At 38.2% G+C, this 24331-nt stretch overlaps 1 protein-coding gene across 1 annotated transcript in view; it reads right to left on the minus strand.

Moving 5' to 3' along the window:
- Positions 1-24331, minus strand: part of PIP4P2 (phosphatidylinositol-4,5-bisphosphate 4-phosphatase 2) — a 64911-nt gene that overhangs the window by 14766 nt on the left and 25814 nt on the right. Inside the window, exons 2-5 of the mRNA XM_065902838.1 lie at positions 20472-20620; positions 13350-13456; positions 11967-12090; positions 3599-3651 (exon numbers count right to left, since the gene is read on the minus strand). Of these exons, the coding sequence (XP_065758910.1) occupies positions 3599-3651; positions 11967-12090; positions 13350-13456; positions 20472-20620 (433 nt within the window). The remainder of the gene's footprint in view (positions 1-3598; positions 3652-11966; positions 12091-13349; positions 13457-20471; positions 20621-24331) is intronic.

A 24331-nucleotide genomic window follows, 5' to 3' on the forward strand; every position in this document is an offset into this window, starting at 1 on the left:
CTTTATTGTAATTGTCTGTTCTCTTCCACACACCCACAAGACAAAGACTCTTGAAGGCAAGGTGATATCTTTATTTTGAGCAGCTCGTACCCAGCACCAGAGAAGGCAGTGGCACCCCACTCCAGTGCTCTTGCCTGGAAAATCCCATGGACGGAGGAGCCTGGTAGACTGCAGTCCATGGGGCTGCTAAGAGTCAGACACCACTGAGCGACTTCACTTTCACTTTTCAGTTTCATGAATTGAAGAAGGAAATGGCAACCCACTCCAGTGTTCTTGCCTGGAGAATCCCAGGGACGGGGGAGCCTGGTGGGCTGCCGTCTGTGGGGTCACACAGAGTCGGACACGACTGAAGCGACTTAGCAGCAGCAGCAGCAGTACCCAGCACAGGACTGTTGAATTCATGAATAATTATAAAAGAAAGCGCTAACCAGAAAAGTAAAATGATAATTTAAGAGAATTTGTTGTTGTTTAGTTGCTAGGAGGTCTTTAAGTCCTTTGCAACCCTGCAGATTGTAGCCTGCCAGGCTCCTTCATCCCTGGGATTTCCCAGGCAAGAACACTGAAGTGAGTTGCCATTTCCTTCTCCAGGGGACATCTCTGATCAGGGATCAAACCCATGTCTCCCGCACCAGCAGGCAGATTCTTTACTACTGAGGCACCAGGGAAGCCCCAGCTTATGAGAATAAGAAGTTTAAAACTGCTCGTTTAAAATGGCAGAAAGAGATTCCCACAAAAGTACCTCAGTGATGTAGAAGGAAAGATATTCATTGATAATTATCATGGATTAAGTCATCATGTCACTAATCGTAAACCCATTAAAACATTTTCCTGGAAAAATGGTCCAGGCTGTCATTTCAGAATGCTAGGACTACAACTCCTGTCCAGCATTAGCCACAAGTTGCCTAATCGAGAGAGAAACCTCACCATTAGCTGTAATAGCCTCAGGGATCGCATGAATAAGAAACAGTGAGATTCAAAAATGTTTTATGGTCTCTGGAGCCCTGGAGGAAGGTATTTCCCCTACTTGTTTTGTGAGATATAAAAATAATGCTAGTTCCATAGCAATGATTTAGTAATTTCTGTAACAAAAAATAATTTTAGGATATTTGCTATTTGAGTTTAAAAAAACAAAAATCTCAGAATCTTACTTCAATAGATGACTCATCATTTTGTTAAGAAAAATATTCAAAGAGAAAAGAAATCTAGATATGACCCGTGAGTGTTCATGTGATAACGTGATCTTTCCTCAAATAAGTAATGAATGTCCTAAGTCCTCTCGTGTTCAGCATGTGATTCCAACTCTATACACATTCCTCTAAGAGTGACATTTAAGCTGATTTATTTCAAGTGAATTTCTAGGCAAATTGTTCCTTAAGAAAGAGATACAAATTCTTCTTACACTAAAACACAGTCTTGTGGTAGAGTATCTAAGCATTCAATACTTCTTTCTTATTAGCAAAATATTGCCATTGTGCTAAATAATAAACCAACCAAATAAATCACTTGAGCAAAATCATTATCCTTCCTAACAGCTCCTCATTTATAAAATGAGGATAATAATTCCTGCTACCCAGGACTTGTAAAGATTACAGCTAATATATGTGCATACAAAGGAATGATCACCGTGGTTAGCACACAATCTGCTAATCACGAGAGGTCTCTGTTTTTTATCTTCTAAAAGGTTTTTTTAAATACAATTTAATCCTTCTGGTGAGGATGCAATTTAATTGTCTTCATTTTAGGGAAAATATAGGTAACATACAGAAATATGGATTATTCACACACATATTCACACACACGTGTGTTTGGTATGTCCCTGAAGTATCCATTTTCTGTGCACTTATCTGGGGTTATCCACTTTGCTTCACCATGTGCAGATTTGTCCTAAGTCTGCTAAGTTACACATTCAGATGATTAATTTCACAAAAAAATTAAAAAGGAAATATCTGTTCCTTTGAAGCTAGAAATATGCTGTAAAGAAGTTATTCTCATAGGATTATATTTAGCTGGAATCACAGCAAGCACAAATAAAAGGAGATATCTTGTTACATATGTTCTACTTCTTAGACATTTTTAAATTCTTTCCTCCTATAAACCATTCGTAGAATTACTTCACTCTCAAAAATAGATACGGTATTTACTTCATTCAAAGGATCACAAAAATTTAACTATGAATTCATAGTTTTCATTTTAAATATTGAATTACCAAAACATTCCAGTTTAATTTCCTTTGCTTACTTTCCACACATGTAAGTGGAAAACAGTAATTTTTGAATTGAAATTTTATTATCAAAATAAAATTTTGTTGTGCAGAAAACAGTTAATACAGCTGGCCTAAGATTGCTATCCTTAGACAAGTTGGCTGACTCCTGGGAACTTAGATTTCAAAAAAGTTCTAACTATTCCCTTTCTGATGAGTGGTTTGATAGGCCTAAACTGCTTGTAGAAAGTAAGCTATGGCTTATGTCAAATACCTGCTTTCCTTCTGGGAGTATGGAGTTGTGGTATGTGCTATGCAACAGGGGCCTATGTGACCAGCTCCAATTACACCTTGGACATTGAGTCTCTAATCAGCTTCTCTGGTCAAAAACACTTCACATCATGTATGCTTAATCGTGCCCAACTCTAAAAGACCTCATGGACTGCATGCAGCCCACCAGGCTCTTCTGTCCATGGAATTTTCCAGGCAAGAATACTGGTGAGTGGGTTACCATTTCCTCCTCAGGGGATCTTCCCAACCCAGGGATACAGCCCACATTTCCTGCATTGCAGGCAGATTCTTTACTGCTGAGTCAAGGGGGAAGCCCTCCAAAACATTTCAAGTGTTTTTTAAGTTTACTGATGGAGGAATAAGTCCTATGTGACTCCACGGGGGGAGGACTCCTGAAAGCTTGCTCCTGGCTTCCTCCAGATTTTGCCCCATGTGCCTTTTCTCTTTCGCTGATTTTACTTTGCGTATGTTCACCATAAAGCTGTGAGTACAGCTGTATACTAATCCTACTAGTTCTCCTAAAATGCCAAAAACTCTTAGTGTGACTTGGGGACTCTCAACACAAATGGCATAAAATGTCTTTAATCAAAATATCTTCTACTTTTTCCCATTTTTATATTGCCTTTTGTTATTTCTCCTAGGTACACCATTTAGGAACACAGAGAAACTGAACAGTTAAGAGAGATAAATAATCATGAAAATGTTGCCATCCAACTACCTAATTATTAACTCCTCGAAATGTGGCTTTCTTCTAGATTACATCCCACTTTAAAAATATATATTTTAGATTATTTAAAATAAATTATAACCAATTAGAACATTTGAAAATTCTTACTAAGTTACAGTTAGTTTTTGTAATTTCCACCTTCTTAGAAACTGATTTACCCTTTAGAGAATAGGTTAAGTCCAATCATTTTAATTGCAAAATGGAATATGTTAATCAGTTCAAAGATGTCTACTTTTTTAGTTTTGAAAAGCATAAACATGTTAATCATGCATACATTCTGAACTATATCTTAAAATAGAAATTGACTTCAGTGAAAATTCTGAACTGTTAAATTGTTCTCAAGTATTTCCCAGTAGTACTTCCAGTGGTACAGAACTTACATTTTTTTGCAGTGTGGGCATTTTGCCAGAGTGTTGAACCTCAATTCCATCCACTGTAAAATAAATAAGAAGAGAGGTTGAAAAGAAAAACAACTGAAAACTATCCAATCTAGTAAACTGTTTCTTTCAGTTCAAATGTTCTCAGGGATCACAACAGAAGTCATCAACCTTTTCATGTTTATATGAGATTTCCCCCTCCAACTCATCTCCCTCTCCCTTAAAATAAAGTTTACACTTCCCCTCTGAAACAGTTCCCAAACTTTTCCCAATTTTCTGATGCAATCTAGGTTTGCTTTACAATGAAAACTGAATGTCATGTCGTAATTGGGATCATTTTATTCAGTTTATGTCTCAGTCCACTGCCAGAAAATAAAAACACATTTCATGTATCTTCCAAGTTGTTTTTTCTCTGAATATTAATACCTAGCTTTTAAAATACATGAATATTTAGACTTGATACTAAAATACAATTATCCTATTTATGTAGAAAATGCACAAGGTAAATAAATGAAACAAATTAGATACAAGCAGAACTAATGGCAACCTGATGTGAAGAACTGACTCATTTGAAAAGACCCTGATGCTGGGAAATATTGAAGGCGGGAGGAGAAGGGGATGACAGAGGATGAGATGGTTGGATGGCATCACCGACTTGATGCACATGAATTTGAGTAAACTCTGGGAGCTGGTGATGGACAGGGAGGCCTGGCGTGCTGCAGTCCCTGGGGTCACAAAGAGTCAGACATGACTGAGCGACTGAACTGAACTAAGAGAGTAACTCAAAATCCAAGTTTGAAGGCTAATACATTAGCAAAGAAATTCTAGAATTTTTAGAAGACTAACCTACAGGAGATTATTTAGTCAGGTTCTATCATTTTAGCATAGATTATGCATAATGAATTTGATTATAACTGACAACCAACCAAGACTCTGTTGTATAATTAGTAACACATAGGCAGCAACTTCGCATATCTGGTTTTGTTGTTATCTACAAGAATTCTTTCAAATGTAGCAAACTAAGACTAGAAAAACATGTATTAGTAGAAATAACTTAGTCATACTCTATCTGAATGAATGCAAATACCCGTCCTTTTGAAAGGATTTACCACTGTTCTCTTATCTAAAATGCAGCCTCTGCACTCTTAAAATTTTATTGCCAAATCTTGAAGTGTCGATAGAAAAAAAATCTGATTTTTCCTGTTTTTAACTGGATAAATTTGATAGGTAACATTGTATAAATTTAACGTGTACAGTCTACTACTTTCATACATTGATATAATGTAACATAGTTGTCACTGTAGTGACATTTATCACATTTATAATTATAATACAATATTACTGTCTATATTCATTATACATTCCAGGAAATAGTGAAGGACAGGGAAGCCTGGCCTGCTGCACTCCATGGGGTCGCAGAATCAGACACAACTGAGCGACTGAACTACAACTACAACAACATTCATTATACTGTGCTTTATTTAGATCTCCACGACTTATTTACTAATTGTTACAAGTTTGTACCATGAGTCTTATCCCCCACCTCCCATATTCTGATATCTTCTGGTACCCACCATTTTCCTGTTTTTACAGGTTTAATTTTTTTCAGTTCTATATATAAGGGATATCATGCAGTACTTCTCTTTCTCTGTCTGACTTACCTTGTTTAGCAAATGTGCTCAAGGTCCTCTGTGTTGTCACAAATGTCAGAATATCCCCCATTTCTTATAGGAGTAGTGTTAGTCGCTCAGTAGTATCCAACTCTTTGTGACCCCATGGACTATGGCCCACCAGGCTCCTCTGTCCATGGGATTCTCCAGGCAAGGGTACTGGAGTGGGCTGCCATTCCCTTCTCCAGATCATTTCCTGTGGCTGAATAATATTCCATTGTGTATTTCTGCTTGTGTTCAGTCACCCAGTCAGGTCCAACTCTTTGTGGCCCCAGGGACTGTAGCCCACCAGGCTCCTCTGTCCATGGAATTTTCCAGGCAAGAGTACTGGAGAGGGTTGCCATTTCCTATTCCAGGGGATCTTCCCGACCCAGGGATCAAACTCACGTCTCTTGCCTCTCCTGCACTGGCAGGCAGGTTCTTTACCACTAATACCACCTGGAAAGCCCCACATCCTTTTTATCCATTCATCCATTGTGGGCATTTGCATTGTTGCCATATTATGGCTATTATGAAAATTATTTTCTTTCAGAAAGGTTAAAAGCAACTTCTCTAAAACCCAATTGTTTTTAGTAGAGGTCTTCCAATATTTGGCTTATTTCTAACCATTCTACAATACATAATAGATAAACTGAGTTTCCCCAAGGTATATTTTTAAATCGATCTTAACAGGCTCATAAGAAAGTTATACTACTAAAAGCTAGTCAGCTGATAGTACCTGACTAGATTTTATTTTCTAACGGGTACAACAGATGACTGGGGTCATTCGATCCCTGGGTCGGAAAGATCCCCGGGAGTAGGAAGAGGCAACCCACTCCAGTACTCTGGCCTGGATGACTCCATGAACAGAGGTGCCTGGGAGGCTGCAGTCCGTGGGGTCACAGAGAGTCAGGCCAGCTGAGCGACGGAGCGTGCACACTCACGCCATCACTTTAGAGTATGTTCACTGTTGTCACTCTCTGCTAAGCAATCAGATTACAGGACCCTCTGAACAAGTGAAGAAAATCGGAACCTGTCTGAAGGTACTGCCTTGGCCCACTTGAGGGCAAAGTTTGAACTATCATTGGTGGTTCGGGCATGTATGATAGGTTGTGTTAGATTTCACTGGGAACGCCAACCCTACACAGCAAGTGGAACTGCCTTCCATCAGTGACAGAAAACACCTACCCAACACAGATGCAATATTAAACTCTCTGCTGTTTAATTGTTTTAAGAAACCTCTTTACGTTCATGGAGAACTAGCCTGTAATGCTTTTATTCTTCTGGAAAATTATTTTCTAAACAAAGTCCCCCAAAACATTAGTCTGGTTAGACAATCCCCTCAAAACTGTTTCGACATCTTAAAATGTTTACACATACTACATAAAACTTCCTCTTGGATCTTAATATTATTTAATTATTTATAAGAAATTAAATTAAATTTAATTGTGATAATTATTTAATGGTTTAACATTAATTATTATTATTTTAACATATTATATATTAAAAGTGCTGAAGAATATACCTATAAAAATTCTGCTTAATTTTTTTTATCCTAGCAATTCCTTATAATTAAATGAGCATTCTAATGAATATGCTTTGGAAAACACAAATTTAGCTTTTCTCAACACTATCCACGGTTCCAGACAGGCTGTTAAACGAATACTGTGAATGGTGTGAATTTCTAGTAAGTATAATTTTAGCATTATGGCAGTGATACTACATTATATTGTATTACATTATTTGTTATAAATGAAAAATATCATTGAGGACACAGTCCATTACACTTTTAATTCATGGGAATGATTTTCTGTTAGGTCTCAGTATTCCAGTAAAAGCTGGGAACTTTTCAGAAAACATCACAAATATCTTGTAACAGATCATGTTTTCCTCTTTTCATTAACCATACAAGTTCAGTTCAGTTCAGTCGCTCAGTCGTGTCCGACTCTTTGTGACCCCATGAACTGCAGCACGCCAGGCCTCCCTGTCCATCACCAACTCCTGGAGTCCACCCAAACCCATGTGCACCGAGTCAATGATGCCGTCCAACCATCTCATCCTCTGTCGTCCCCTTCTCCTCCTGCCCTCAATCTTTCCAACCATACAAGGCTCACCGCTAAAATCCAGTCTAATTTTAACAACTGCACAGGACTATTATGCATACTTATATTCTTATATATGACTTCATCATATTTCTGCCTTATTTTTCATCTCCTTGATTTTGCATGTTTTATTTTCAAAGCTACTGGACTTTGTAACTTGTACTAGGCCTTGTAAACCAAGGCTGAAACAAGGTATGGAATAAGTAGATGAATTATCCTATTAGATAAAAGTTTGAAGGACAAAGACTACTACAGAGAATCTAAGATTACTTGGATTGGCATAATAGTAAGGACGAGCTGAAGTTCTCAAGTGAGGATGGAGAGTTTATTCTTTGTAACCCTCAGCATCTCTCATTAGTCTGAAACTCTCAAAGGTAATAGCCACCCTAAAGGTATGTACTGTGTTCTCTTAATCGCCAAAAACTTTGTTTTCTGGGAATTTTGAAATCATCTTTAAATACCATGGGTGTGAATCCAAAACACCCTTTCCTGCCAAAGACACAAAATTTTAAAATCATAATTGCTATGCTAATAAGATTCACGTGCTTGCACTGAATGTTAAGTAAGTTACAAGTTCATTTCTGGCTTACATAAAATTTAGTGATTTTCTTCTGAGGGGAAAATATTTAAACCCCAAACTTTTTATGCATAAATGTATAAAATCATGTCACATACATCTATCTAACCTCTTAACTTAGATCATTTTCTAGAATTCATTTCTAGATGATTCCAAAAATTAAATATAAAGCTTTGTAACAGTTGCCTTTAATTTTATTTTTTTCTCATTCCCTTATCTATCCTAATATCAGTTTGGCAAATTCTCTCTCAAATTTTTTATGCTATTCATAACCACTGTCATCATTTTTCTGAATAATAAAGCCTAAATATCTTATGTTTCTTCAGACTTGCCCATATGCAATTATATAAATAACATCCACAAATACATTTTAATTATAAATCTCTACTTTAGCTTTCCATTACTCTTAGGATAATGTCACTTCATCTAGCCTAGATGTTTCTGTATATACACTGAGAACATTCTGTATTTCTCTGCTGTAGCCTAAATAGATTTCACATAATTCCTGTTTTAACTGTCTTTCTCCTGCTATTATTGGAAAATCCCATGAGGTCAGAGACAGCACTTTCCTGTTTCCCAAGCATGTAACCCAGTGTCTGGTACACACTCAATATTTATTCTTTAACAACTGAAGTCAGCTCACTTATAATGTGTTTTATAAGGATTATCCATGTCAAGGATTTGGATAACCCAAGGAAGAACTATGGATGTAGGTTTGGGACATTGTACAGGAGGTGATGATCAAAACTATCGCCAAGAAAAAGAAATGCAAAAAGGCAAAATGGCTGTCTGAGGAGGTCTTATAAGTAGTTGAGAAAAGAAGAGAAGCAAAAGGCAAAGGAGAAAGGGAAAGATATACCCATCTGAATGCAGAGTTCCAAAGAATAGCAAGAAGAGATAAGAAAGCCTTCCTCAGGGATTAGTGCAAAGAAATAGAGGAGAACAATAGAATGGGAAAGACTAGAGATCTCTTCAAGAAAGTTAGAGACACCAAGGGACCATTTCATGCAAAGATGGGTTCGATAAAAGACAGAAATGGTATGGACCTAACAGAAGCAGAAGGTATTAAGAAGAAGTGGCAAGAATACACAGAAGAACTGTACCAAAAAGATCTTCACGACCCAGATAATCATGATGGTGTGGTCACTCACCTAGAGCCAGACATCCTGGAATGTGAAGTCAAATGGGCCTTATGAAGTATCACTATGAACAAAGCTAGAGGAGGTGATAGAATTCCAGTTGAGCTATTTCAAATCCTAAAAAGATGAAGCTGTGAAAGTGCTGCACTCAATATGTCAGCAAATTTGGAAAACTCAGCAGTGGCCACAGGACTGGAAAAGGTCAGTTTTCATTCCAATCCCAAAGAAAGGCAATGCCAAAGAATGCTCAAACTACCACACAACTGCACTCATTTCACATGCTAGCAGAGTATTGCTCAAAACTCTCCAAGAGAGGCTTCAACAGTATGTGTACCAAGAACTTACAGATGTTCAGCCTGGATTTAGAAAAGACAGAGGAACCAGAGATCAAATTTCCAACATCCACTGGATCATAGAAAAAGCAAGAGAATTCCAGAAAAACATCACCTTCTGCTTCATTGACTACATTAAAGTCTTTAATTGTGTGGATCACAACAAACTGTGCAAAATTACTAAAGAGATGGGAATACCAGAGCATCTTAGCTGCCTCCTATGAAACCTGTATGCAGGTCAAGAAGCAACAGTTAGAACCGGACATGGAACAACAGACTGGTTTAAAATGGGGAGAGAAATACATCAGGGCTGTATATTGTCAGCCTACTTATTTAATTTATATGCAGAGTACATCATGCAAAATGCAGGGCTGGATGAAGCACAAGCCGGAATCAAGATTGCCGGGAGAAATATCAGTAACCTCAGGTATGTGGATGACACCACCCTTATGGCAGAAAGTGAAGAGGAACTAAAGAGCCTCAGTGAAGGTGAAAGAGGAGAGTGAAAAAGCTAGCTAAAAACTCAACATTCAAAAAAGAAGATCATGGCATCCGGTCATATCACTTCATGGCAAATAGATTTGGAAACAATGGAAACAGGACAGACTTTATTTTGGGGGGCTCCAAAATCACTGAAGATGGCAAGTGCAGCCATGAAATTAAAAGACACTTTCTCCTTGGAAGAAAAGCTATGAGAAACCTAGATAGCATATTAAAAAGCAGAGACATTACTTTACCAATAAAGGTTCGTATAGTCAAAGTTACAGTTTTTCCAGTAGTCATGTATGGAGGTGAGAATTGAATCATAAAGAAGGCTGAGTTCCAAAGAATTGATGCTTTTGAACTGTGGTGTTAGAGAAGACTCTTGAGAGTCCCTTGGACTGCAAGGAGATCAAACCAGTCAATCCTAAAGGAAATCAGTACTGAATACTCATTGGAGGGACTGATGCTGAAGCTGAAACTCCAATATTTTGAACACCCGATGTGAAGAACTGACTCACTGGAAAAGACCCTGATTTTGGGAAAGACCGAAGGCAGGAGGAGAAGGGGATGACACAGGATGTGATGGTTGGATGGCATCACTGACTCAATGGACATGAGTCTGAGCAAGTTCTGGGCATTGGTGATGGACAGGGAAGCCTGGCATGCTGCAGCCCATGGGATTGCAAAGAGTTGGACTGAGAGACTGAACTGAAACGAACTGAGTTTATTCCCTTAACTTCAAGTTTCATATTTAAAAATCAGAAAAATTTTGATAAATTATAATAAGAATATTTCTTGAATCTAGAATCAAGCAAGGCCACTGCATGAGGCTGTATGTTTTGTGCTCTACTAAGGAGGTGAGAAACACTGGGCTGGAGGGAGCACAAGCTGGAATCAAGATTGCCGGGAGAAATATCAATAACCTCAGATATGCAGATGACATCACCCTTATGGCAGAAAGTGAAGACGAACTAAAAAGCCTCTTGATGAAAGTGAAAGAGGACAGTGAAAAAGTTAGCTTAAAGCTCAACATTCAAAAAAGAAGATCATGGCATCTGGTCCCATCACTTCATGGGAAATAGATGGGGAAACAGTGGAAACAGTGTCAGACTTTTTTGGGGGGGCCCCCAAATCACTGCAGATGGTGATTACAGCCGTGAAATTAAAAGACGCTTCTCCTTGGAAGGAAAGTGATGACCAACCTAGATAGCATATTAGAAAGCAGAGACATTACTTTGCCAAAAAAGGTCCATCTAGTCAAGGCTATGGTTTTTCCAGTGGTCATGTATGGACGTGAGAGTTGGACTGTGAAGAAAGTTGAGCGCCGAAAAATTGATGCTTTTGAACTGTGGTGTTGGAGAAGACTCTTGAGAGTCCCTTGGACTGCAAGGAGATCCAATCCGTCCATTCTAGAGGAGATCAGTCCTGGGTGTTCATTGGAAGGACTGATGCTGAAGCTGAAACTCCAATACTTTGGCCACCTCATGCGAAGAGTTGACTCATTGGAAAAGACCCTGATGCTGGGAGGGATTGGGGGCAGGAGGAGAAGGGGGCGACAGAGGATGAGATGGCTGGATGGCATCACCGACTCAATGGACATGAGTTTGAGTAAACTCCGGGAGTTGGTGATGGACAGGGAGGCCTGGTGTGCTGCGATTCATGGAGTCGCAAAGAGTCGGACACGACTGAGTGACTGAACTGAATTGAACTGAAGGAGGTGAGGGTAGGAGGTAGATTCAGTTGTTCACTAAGCCAAGATACCCAAGTTGCTCTGCCTAGAGGACAAGGTGCTTGTTTATTATTGACCTATCCAGAGAGGCCCTTTTTGCAAATGAATGAGTCAGATAATATAAATTATTTTATATGTAATTAAGTCATATAAATTACCTTATATGTAATTTACAAATAATGCAGTATATTTTGAACTGCAGTTCTGATTAACTATCTTTCTTTAAAAAAGGCTTTATTTTAATCCTTTGGTCAATTCGCACTTGGACCAAACTATAAGACTTCAAGCAGTGGTCAAATCTGTGTGATCATGACCTGCATTGAATAGATTGATGCTTCTGACAAATGTCTTGTTACATACCAGGAATGTGTTTCCACAGTGCCCACACACGACCCTTGTACCTTCTGGTTGGACGGGCAATGCAGGTTGAGCAGGCTGCTCTTCAGAAATAAGCATTACTGGGCCAAGGTTAATTATGCGTCTACTGTGGAAAGAGAAAGGGAAAACCTCATTATCCCACAAATGGAGAGAGGGCAACACCTACAAGGTAGGGCCCAAACATGTGATATAGCACTGAAAATAAGATAAACTTGCTTTATAAATTAAGTTAATTAAGTTTCAGCTTTTAGGGCCAAAATCATAGAAAATAGCAATAGTCAGTATTTTAAAAGTAACAAAACAAGATGGAATTGGACCTAATCAAATCATCTTAGGAACCATTTAACTGCTCCATATAATTTCAAATCTTATCATTCCTCATCTTACCTTATCTTATCTTATCCTATCTAGTAAGACAACTTGAGTTTGATAAAAGACTAAAGAAGTTAAAATATTCTATGTTAACATGTATATGTGTGCCATGAAGATACCAAAGTGCTGAGTCAAACCAAAATTTTCTGGCTAGGCTGGTACTTCTTAATATCTATTTCATAAGAGTTGGGCAGAAAAGAAAATGGTAGGCTCCCTTCCTTTCTGTTTCCCAAGTTATCATTAGATAGGGTTTCAACTGACTAACATTCAAAACGACAGGAATCACAGGGAGAAAATACAGTTAAGGTTTTGATATACTCCTGTTTGGGCACTCCCATATGCATTTGGCAGGGGCGAATAGCTATAGAATTTATTGTGTAGATTATACTTAGCAAGGACTTCCCTGGTGGCTCAGATGGTAAAGCATCTGCCTACAGTGGGGGAGACCTGGGTTCAATCCCTGGGTCAGGAAGATCTCCTGGAGAAGGAAATGGCAACCCTCTCCAGTATCCATGCCTTGAAAATCCCATGGACAGAGGAGCCTGGTGGCTACAGTCCATGGGGTCACATAGAGTTGGACACGCCTGAGGGACTTCACTCACTCACTCACACTTAGCAAAGACTAGTATATGAACATATAGTAAAGTACACAATGATTACTAAAACCCTTCCAAATTAAGATGAAATATGTCAAAGATTCAAAGATAAACTAATTGGTTATTTTTAATTAAATATAATGAGTCACTGATTTATTACAGTGTATTAAATAGTTATATAACACTGTTCATTCAAGAATATTAGTTTATGAATATCTGTAACCATTAATTTCAAACTAAGCAGTATCATTCCTTTAACAAAGAAAAAATACTGTAGGTCTTATAATTACTTTGAGGATAAAGACTCTGGTTAGAACAAAATCTGCCACATAATCAATCTTTAATAAGCACTTGTCAAGTGAACAAAAGAGTGAACAGATGGATCTTTATGTCTTACCAATTGGGTCTTGGACATCCTATTCGCCGTGATGTGTCCTTACAAATGAGGAGACAGTTACAAGGGCATCTAACATATTTCTTCCCTGTTGGGGGATTTTTGATTGGCTAGATAAGAGAAGAAAATACAAAGCAAATTAACTGAAGCACAGATTGCCAAAGCTTGTTTGTGTATAAAAAGGAAATGAATCCTAAAAATCTAAGGCTCCTCATAGTGCTACCAAAGTACAGATTAAGGAAAATTACATCATAAATGATTTATTTTATTGAAATATAGTTGATTTGCAACATGGCGCTAACTTCCACTGTACAGCAAAGTGACTTGGTCATACATATATGTATTCTTTTTCGTATTCTATTCCATCTGGTTTGTTGATGGAATGTTTCATATCTATTTCATCATGGTTTATTGACAGACTATTGAATACAGTCCTTTGTGCTACATAGTACTGCCTTGTCGTGTATCCATCACATATATCAGCGGTGCCCATCCTTTTTGGTACCAGGGACTCCTTGTTTCGTGAAAGACAACTATTCCACAGACCGGGCAGGGCGGGGGTGGGGGGTGCGCAGTGCCAGATGTTTCAGGTGTATTACATTTATTATCCTGCTGCTGATCTGACAAGGGGTGGAATTCAGGCAGTGATGTGAGCGACGGGGAGCAGCTGCAAATACAGACGGAGCTGTCCTCACTCTGCCGCCACTCACCTCCTGCAGCCTGGCCCGGTTCCTGACAGGCCCAGACCTGCACCTCCCGGGGCCCAGGGGCTGGGGATGCTCGGGCCCCCTGCTGGATCTAACAGTTCACATCTGCTAGTCCCAACCTCCCAGTCCTTCCCTCCCCGAGCCCCTGCCCTCTGACAACCACAGGTCTGTCCTGGATGTCTGAGTCTATTTCTGCTTTGTAGGTAGCTTCGTCTGTATCATAGCTTAGACTCTCCACAGGTAAATGGCATCACACGGTATTTGTCTTTGTCTTTCTGACTTACTTCCCTTGGTGTGATAATCTCTAGGTCTAGATATCTGTATATCTCACATCTTCTGTATCCATCGGTCCGTGGACACTTAGGCTGTGTCCGTGTCTCGGCTATGGTGCGCAGTGCTGGTGTTGCACCTTTCCAAGTTAGATTTGTGTCTAGATATTTGCCCGAGAGTAGGATTGCTTGATCATACGGCAACTCTGCTTTTAGTTTTTTGAGGAACCTCCCACACTCTTCTCCACAGTGGCTGCACCAGTTTCCATTGCTACTAACAGGGCATGCTGCTGCTGCTGCTAAGTCGCTGCAGTCGTGTCCGACTCTGTGCGACCCCATAGACGGCAGCCCACCAGGCTCCCCCGTCCCTGGGATTCTCCAGGCAAGAACACTGGAGTGGGCTGCCATTGCCTTCTCCAGTGCATGAAAGGGAAAAGTGAAAGTGACGTCGCTCAGTCGTGTCCGACTCCTAGCGACCCCATGGACCGCAGCCCACCGGGCTCCTCCGTCCATGGGATTTTCCAGGCAAGAGCACTGGATGGGGTGCCACTGCCTTCTCCAGACAGTGCATGAGTGTCCCTTTTTCTCCACACCCTCTCCAGCAATTATTATTTGTAGTCTTTTTAATAATGGCCATTCTGACTGGAATGAAGTGGTACCTCATTGTAGTTTTGATGTGTATTTCTCTAATTATTAGTGATGAATCATAAGTGATTTTAAACAGCTCAAGTATTTGGAAACACTCTATAAAATCTGGGGGACTGCAGAGATTGAATTATGAAGGGCATATTTCAAAATTAGTTTGTATTGGCCTGGAATTGTCTTCCATTTGAAATTCACAAGACAGGGTCATCTATCTGCCTGGCCAAGGGTTTTTGCACATGTCCGAGGAAGGCAAGCTCAAGAATAGTAGGGAAAGAGAAGCATATCACAAGTTTGACACTTATTACAGTAAATTTAAAAGCTAGACTAAGTAACACTAAAGAAAACACTCCTTTCATTACTAGGATATAAGTTTGTCAAAGTAAATAAGCTATGCTGCAGTGAGAGGAATAGAACACCACTCCTGCGGCATACTTGCCAAAGATGTATAACCTGATTCTAATCATGAGAGAGCATCAGACAAACCCAAGCAAGGAACATTCTACAGAATATCTTACCTGTACTCTTCAAAATTGTCAAGGCAATAGAAGACAAAGACTAAATTTCCGATTAAGGAAGATTAAAGAAACATGATAACCAAATGCAATATATAATTTTTATAATTTTAATAATATTAAATATATTTATATGTATTATATTTATATATTATATAATATTAAATACATTTAAATTTTTAAAATAATTTTTAATTGACTTCTGGATCCGATTTTCTTTTTTCACTGAAACAGTTGGGCAAATATGAACTAACCTGGGACATTCCCAGCGGTCCAGTGGCTAAACTCTGCACCCCCAATGCACAGAGCTGGGATTTGATAACTGGCCAGGGACCTAGATCCCACATGCACAACTAAAGGTCCTCTGTGTTACAAATAAGACCCAGTACAGCCAAATAAATAAGTAAAAATAAATATTAAAAAAATCATGAATTAAGTGAAAAGATTAGATAACAGTATTATATCAATGTTTATCTCTGATTTTATAACTTACTATAATTAAATAAGTGAAAGCTCTTTTTATTTTTTTAAGGAAATTCTCATTAAAATGTTCAGGGGTTGAAACACACCATGTCCACAATTACCTTAAAAGGTTCTGAAAATATTATTTATTTATTTGGAGAGAGAAAGCTACTTTGTAAAATATCAACATTTACAGAATGTGGGTAAAGAGCCTACCCTGTGGGGATGGTCCATACTATGTACTATTATTTTTCTAGCTTTCTGTAAATCTGCAACATGTATTTTTTTTTAAGATTTAAAAATTTTAAGTAAAAAACCTTGGTAGAAATATGTATAAGTTAGCAATAAGTCAACTGTAATTTATTAAACTATAATCGAATCTGACAAGCTAAAATATCCAGAATATACTGCTATACAATATAAAGTATCAAGAACCAGAATTTGAGTTAATTTCTCTAAATGCATATTTACCATTAAGTAAACATGTTGACAGAGCTTCCCTGATGCTTCAGACAGTAAACAATCTCCCTTGCAAGGAGGGAAATTCGGGTTCTATCCTGCACTGAACCAGGGGTTTTCCATGGGTTGGGAAGTTCCCTGGAGAAGGGAATGGCAATTCACTACAGTATTCTTGCCTGGAGAATTCCATGGACAGAGGAGCCTGGTGGGACATGACTGAGCAACTGACTGACTGACAATGGAATATTATCAGGCCATAAAAAAGAATAAATAATGCCATATGCAGCCACATGGATGGCCCTAGACATTATCATACGTAAAGTGAAATGTCAGGCAAATAAAAGACCCATATCATATATTATTGCTTGTACATGGAATCTGAAAAAAAAAATGATACAAATGAAGTTATATGCAAAATGTAAATAGACCCATAGACATAGAAAACAAACTTACGGTCACCAAAGTGGAAAAGGTGGAGGAATGAAGGATAAGTTAGGAGTTCTGGATTAAACACACATACATACCATATACGAAACAGATAAGCAATGAGTACCAACTGGATAGCACAGGGAATACACTCAATATTTTATAATAACCTATAAGGTAAATGAAGGCGGAAAATTATATATATATATATATGAATGACTTTGCTATACACTTCAAAGTAGCTCAGCTGGTAAAGAATCCCCTTGCAATGCAGGAGACCCTGGTTCGATTCCTGGGTCAGGAAGATCCGCTGGAGAAGGGATAGGCTCCCCACTCCAGTATTCTCAGGCTTCCCTGGTGGCTCAGCTGGTAAAGAATCCGCCTGCAATGCGCGAGACCTGGGTTTGATCCCTGGGTTGGGAAGATACCTTGGAGAAGGGAAAGGCCACCCACTCCAGTATTGTGGCCTGGAGAATTCCATGGACTGTACAGTCCATAGGGTCACAAAGAGTTGGACACGACTGAGTGACTTTCACTTTCACTTTCAAACTAACACAACATTGTAAATCATACTTTAGTAAAAAAAAAAAAAATCCAAGGTAAAGTAACAAGTTCTGATGTAGAAACTGCAGCAAGCTATTCAGAAGATCTAGTTAAGCTAATTAAAGAAAGTGGCTATACTAAACAACATAGTTTCAACGTATTTTCTTCTTCCCTGTATAGGAGAAACATGTCATCTAGGATCTTCACAGATAAAAATCAGTGCCTGATTTCAAAACTTCAAAGGACAGGCTGACACTCTTGTTAGGGGCTAATGCAGCTGGTGACTTTAAGTTGAAGCCAGTGCTCATTTACCGTTCTGAAAATCCTAGGGCCCTTAAAGAATTATGCTAAAACTGCACTGCCACTAGAACAAAGTCTGGATGAGAGCACATCTATTTACAGTATGGTTTATTGAACATTTTAAGTCCATTGTTGATACCTAATGCTGAAAAAAAATTCCTTTCAAGATGTTACCTCCTATTGATAATGCACCTGGTCACCCAAGAGCTCTTACAGAGATGTACAATAAAATTAAGTTGTTTTTCACACCTGCTAACACAACATTCATTCTGCAGCCCATGGATCAAGAAGCAATTTTGACTTTCAAGTTTCATTTTATAAGAAATAGGTTTCATAAGGCTACAGCTGCCAGAGATAGCAATTCCTCTGATAGATGTGTCACTGTGGATTTAACCAACAGCCTAAATCTGGCTCTTTGAAGTGATGAGTTCATACTGGATCAATAAAATTTGGCTATAATAAGAAAATTGGGCTGGAATTTTTATATGATTTGTTGTTGTTCAGTCACTCAGACGTGTCTGACTGTTTGTGACCCCTTGAACTGCAGCACACCAGGCTTCCCTGTCTTTTACTGTCTCCGAGTTTGCTCAAACTCATGTCCATTGAGTCAATGATGCCATCCAACCATCTCGTCCTCTGTCGTTCCCTTCTCCTCCTGCCTTCAATCTTTCCCAGCATCAGGGTCTTTCCCAATGAGTCAGCTTTCAGCATCAGGTGGCCAAAATATTGGAGTTTAGGCTTTAGCATCAGTCCTTCCAGTGAAGATTCAGAGCTGATTTTCTTTAGGATGGACTGGTTTGATCCCCTTGCTGTCCAAGGGACTCGCAAGAGTTTTCTCCAACACCACAGTTCAAAAGCACCAATTCTTTGGTGCTCAGACTTCTTTATGATCCAACTCTCACCTCCTTACATGAATACTGGAAAAACCACAGCTTTGACTAGAGGGACCTTTGCTGGCAAAGCGATGTGTCTGCTTTTTTAAATATGCTGTCTAGGTTTCTCATAGTTTTTCTTCCAAGAAGCAAGTGTCTTAATTACATGGCTGGAGTCACCATCCACAGTAATTTTGGAGCCCAAGAAAATCAAGTCTGTCACTGTTTCCATTTTTCCCTCATCTATTTGCCATGAAGTGATGGGACCAGATGCCATGATCTTAGTTTTCTGAATGGTGAGTTTTAAGCCAGCTTTCTCACTCTCCTCTTTCACCTTCCTTAAGAGGTTCTTTAATTCCTTTTTGCTTTCTCCCATTAAGACGGTAAAGGATCTGCCTGCAATGCAGGTAGACCCAGGTTTGATCCCTGGGTTGGGAAGATCCCCTGGAGAAGGGAATGGCAGCCCACTCCAGTATTCTTGCCTGGAGTATTTTGTGGACAGAGGAGCCTGGCAGGCTACCGTCCTTGAGGTGACAAAGAGTTGGACACAACTGAGCAACTAATGTTTTATATGATTACTACCCCTAATAAGCAAAGAAATATAAATAATTGTGAATATTCTGGAGAAAATGAATAGTATTTGATTAGATTGCCTTATATGGAATTAGTAATATTACAAGGGAGGAAAATAAGGTGGAAAAAAAAAACCCCAACACTTTAAGGAATGTTCTCAGGCTTCCCAGGTAGCCCTAGTCGTAAAGAACCTGCCTGCCAATCCAGGAGAGGTAAGAGATGCGGGTTCAAACCCTGGGTGGGGAAGATTCCCTGGTGGAGGGCATGGGAACCCACTCCAGTAGCCTTGCCTGGAGAACCCCATGGACAGAGGAGCCTGGCGGGCTACAAACAGTCCATAGGCTCCTCTGGAAAGAGTCAGACACAACTTAACATGTACATACATTCAGTGGAACACTGAAAAACAAAATAGCTAGTTTTGTAGGTATCATCTATTTATACAATAAAGTTCCCTAAATGATCTCTTATGAAAATGGAATACATTGCTTCATGACTTAAGGTTTTATAACTTTTCCACAAAACATAGAAAGTCCCCCATATTCATCTTTTATGGTTCTTAGAGACACAATAATCTTTGGTTGACTTTTTAAAGACTTTTTCTAAGGAGAAAAAAATGCAAATGCCCAAAATAAAATTATTAATTAATTTCAAATTTTGAGAGATTGAAAATTTAAAGCTAAAGCCTAACCATGAAAGCAGAAATATAATTAACCAGTATACACTTAACCAGTTTATTACTTAAAATCTTAAAAATCTTACTTAAAATTGAGCTGCTCTTCCAAAAATTCAGTAAAAATAAAAATGCCCTTAAATTTTAATATTTCACTAAATTAATATAAAAAAATCGAATAATATACAAGATGTTAATAAGCACTTCAACACAAATGTCAGTAACAAACTCACAGTCACAAAGTCCCAGAAAAACCATACTTACATCCTACAGGTGTAAACAAGCTTAAATAATTTTCCACATAAGAAGTACAAAGTCCACATTCATAGGGAACTTCAGTATATTTCATTTTGGTAAAAACCAGAATAGATTCAGTTGAGATGTGGATAATACTGAAGATAATTATAAATGATTGCTCACATTCAGCCTCATTTTAGAAATAAAGAGTCAAATGGCATTACATTTAAATTCATCATGAAATTTTCATAATGGAGCTAGCTTTAACCACTGGAGGCATCCTTGTATGATAAAAGAGAAACAGCCAGAGAGAAGAAAGAAACGTTAAAAAAAAAAAGGCCATTTCTGTATCCAGCCCACATCTAATTTAAGTAACACTACTGATACATTCTTTTAGGGAGAAGATTTTAAATAATAATTTGGGCTTTATTAATGAAAATCTCCACTTACCGTAGCTTCATTGCAAACTGTGCACTTAACCACATGCTGGTGAAGCTTGCCATCCAAATTGATGAGCGACTGGCACACACGGCAGTTTATGACTGGAATACCGCTGGCATCTGGGCTGACGATGGCTGTATACGGAGGCGGGAGTTCCGCTAAAAAGACAGTAGCCACTGAATCAGAGTCTCGGAGCTATTACGACTGACTTGAGCATATGAGCAATAGAAGTAAAGCAGAAAACTATTAATAAGCATCTCCTGTTCTTTATGTTTTTAAAGTTGGCCAATATTATATAGTTTCAGAACAGAAACATACATAGAACTATATCATAAAGTAGGATAATTCCTAACTTCTAAAATCCAATTCATGCTTACCTAGGTTCACATCTTTTATTAGCCTACACTCAAAAAATCCACTCCATTCCTATGTGCAAATGCCTAGAGTTTATAATAGGAAAGTGATGATTTATGCCTAAGGTAAAAAATCTTACACTAATGATCTGACTCCTATGAAACAGAAATAGTCAATGAGGACAGAGTTTTAAAAGCACTTTATATATATATATATATATGCATAAATTGTGTAGTTGCTGAGGTTTGTTTATACTAGAACCAGTGTAATAACTGCTGAATAGGATAAGAACAAAATAGGGGTTTGGTGGCAGTCAAGAAGAGACAAAAATGAACTTAGGAAAACTAAACTTATCAACAAGGAACATGTTCTAATTAATGGAACTATGCTAGTTTCAGACAAAAACAAGAATGAAGTAAATTCAACAATTTTTGTCTCAAACTTTCATGTAACATTAAAATTCTAGGAAATGTTTCAAAGTATTTATGGGTAAAAATATGTTATCTGGGATTTAGTAGAAATGCTGCAAGAAAAAAATGGGTTAATAGATGAAACAGATGCAGCAAAATGATGATATTAAAGACACAGAAGATATTTTGTTCTTACTACTTTGCGTGTGTTTGAAAATTCCCAGAATACAAAGATACACAAGCACACACACACAAACATACATGCACACACACGGGCACACTATTTTTTTTGAGTCCTTAAGGTGACTGATTGGGTGATTGGGTAAAGGGTAGAAGCCCAACTTCAGAATTGTGTTCCTCAACCAGAAGTATTATTTGTTACAAAGATCAGAGAAAAGAAAGCTAAATATGCTATACCAGGATGGAATTTCTAAAGGGGACTTGCCTAACCTCTTTGTGTGGCTATCTTAATTACAGGCACAGGAGGCCCTTTCAAGGCAAGGTATTGTCACAGGCCACCTAGAAAAGGCCTCAATATACGATTGAATCCCCACTAAAGAGAACTGATAGGCTCAGAGGCTTCTGTGACACTATAAAATACAATCACAGTAGCTAATCACGAAAAGAGATATTTTTGAAATAGAGATTTTCTATGCACTGGATTAGATTCTGAACTCTGTGATACTTTGAGCTGATAGAACTGAGTTAGAGAACAGCATATTATGGTATGTTCAAAATACCACATGTTACCTCCTGGCAGGCTTGGGGTGCATCATGGAGATATATTTAGACTTAAAAAGGGTTAGTAACAAGTGATATTCATCCAGATATTCATGATAAGCCAAATTTCTGCAGCAGCTAAGGCTCTGAAAGAGGCCACATTGGAAATGATAATATGCGCACATCTCTGGGAGGCTTATCCCAGGATGCTGCCAAACACTGAACTTAAGAAGAAGCTGTAGATGTCTAAATTATAAAAATAGTTTTAAATCCTTGGAAGAATTTAAGGCTGATGCACAGTGATCTGTAATGTATTAATCAAGAATAAAAAAATGAGTTAAAGGATCAATGTGTCAGCAGTACATTTGAGCCCCTTGCAATTTGCAGATTACTCTATCAGAACTCAATAAAGACAGTATTGTCCTGGGAAATAGAATACACACCTTACTAGAAATTCAAGACACACTGCCTGGTATGCAACAATAAATATTGCTTTAATAACTACTAGCAATGGCATTATTAATAAAAGCTTCCTCTTTTGCCTTGAGGATGAGGGGGAAAGGCCACATACTAAAGCCACAAATAAGGATGGTAAAATCCATCCATTTCAACAGGCAGAAGTTTTGCTCAATGGAATCTCGTAAAGATTTCAGTGGTTGATCTTCTGAAGCATTTGAAGTCTATCAGAACCAACAAAATCCTGTGAACTTTTCCTCTAAGACTTGCACTACATAATTTTTAACCAGTAAAAAAAGAAAAGCTTTCAATGACAAAAATATGCTCAAACCTTCTGGAGGTTTGGGAAATTGAAGGAGGGGGTAAAGAATGAGCGAGGATTAGAAGTCTAATGGGATTTATGGGAGAGACTAAAGCCTCCATGAGGCCAGGGCCATATCTGACTTGCTCAAGTCGGATTCAGCGCTTGTCACAGTGCCTGATCTATGGCAGATGTTCACTAAACATTTACAGAATGAATGGTGGGTGAATAAGTGAATCACTGAAATTTAATGGACTCATCTCTTTCTCTCGGGAAAATGACACTAAGTATTTTACCACCACTCTCCTTAAAGAGGAGCTGGGATCCTAGCACGGGAGCACACCTTCACTGTGAAAAAAGGCTTTCTCCTATATGTAGACTAACCTCTCCAAAACACCCACCGAGACAGGGAGGGGATTAGGAGACACTGGCCTGGTCCGCCAGATAAGTACAATCAACTCAAGAGATCAATAGAATGACAGATGTTACAGCCTAATTGCTCCACTAAACAGTGCTTTCAGGCCTACCGTTTCAATTTTCTGTCCTTACTTCAGCCCTAAACTGATTTAGAGATATATCTTGTACTTTTATCTCAAGGAAACCTTCACCTATAACTACAACTCCTCTTGAAAACGACTTGTAATTCTAGAAATTTGTTTCGCAGTCAGTAAACCTGCAGTAATTAGCAACTTAGATTGTTCATTTTATTTCTTTTCACTTTAAAACAGCCAACAGATCACCACTATTATATCTATTTTAAATGTTTGCCCTGTCTAAAAAGTCCACTGCAATCTCAGAATGTGGGATCGCTGGATATTAAGAGACACAAAAGTTTTTCATTTTGGAAGAGTCTTACCTGTTATTTAAACAATGATCAGTTTTTCTATGCGGGTTGCCTAAGTGAAAAAAAATTTTCCCCCATGTAAACAGTATTTATTAAAGTGGTAGTCTTCAAACCTGAACCATCCCGCACAAAGTTCCAGAATTGTACAATGTTAGAAATTTATGCAATCTTAGTCTAATACATAGCCTAATTTATTCATTTTAAGGAAGAGAAAACTGAAGCCCTAAAATTCTAACTTTTGGGTAGACTTTTATATAGCACTTCAGCAAAACCAAGAGCTGAATCTTCCCCAGAGGTCTCTCCATGATAAAAGCTGCCTCTCTTAATGAGTAATGATTTAATATATGGAAAAGATTTAAGGACTAGTTAAAGGGGGTTGGGGGATAAGAAAGAATAGTCAGGGAAAATGAAGATTAGAATATAATATGAGGAAACAATTAGTTCACAATAAAAATTTCATAGAAAAACAGACTCATAAAATAGACAAGAGCAAATAATACAGACCACAAGACACACATAATGGTCTTCCTTAAAGCACTCAAAAAGAGCCATTATTATTCTGTAAACCCAAAGTGATCAAATTACACTTTCCCATCATAAACACTGACCTGAAATTTATCTATTTCATGCCAAAAAAAGTTCCTATTTCCAGCTAAGTCATTCTGGTATAATAATCTATACTTCATTTTTTACCAGATGTACCCAGATACAACATTTTAAAGGTTGAAAATGTTTTGCTGGATAACTCTGGTCTTTATTACCTCAGTTATCCCTTTATAAATCT

Source organism: Muntiacus reevesi, chromosome 12, assembly GCF_963930625.1.
Source record: "Muntiacus reevesi chromosome 12, mMunRee1.1, whole genome shotgun sequence".
NCBI classification, from domain to species: domain Eukaryota; kingdom Metazoa; phylum Chordata; class Mammalia; order Artiodactyla; family Cervidae; genus Muntiacus; species Muntiacus reevesi.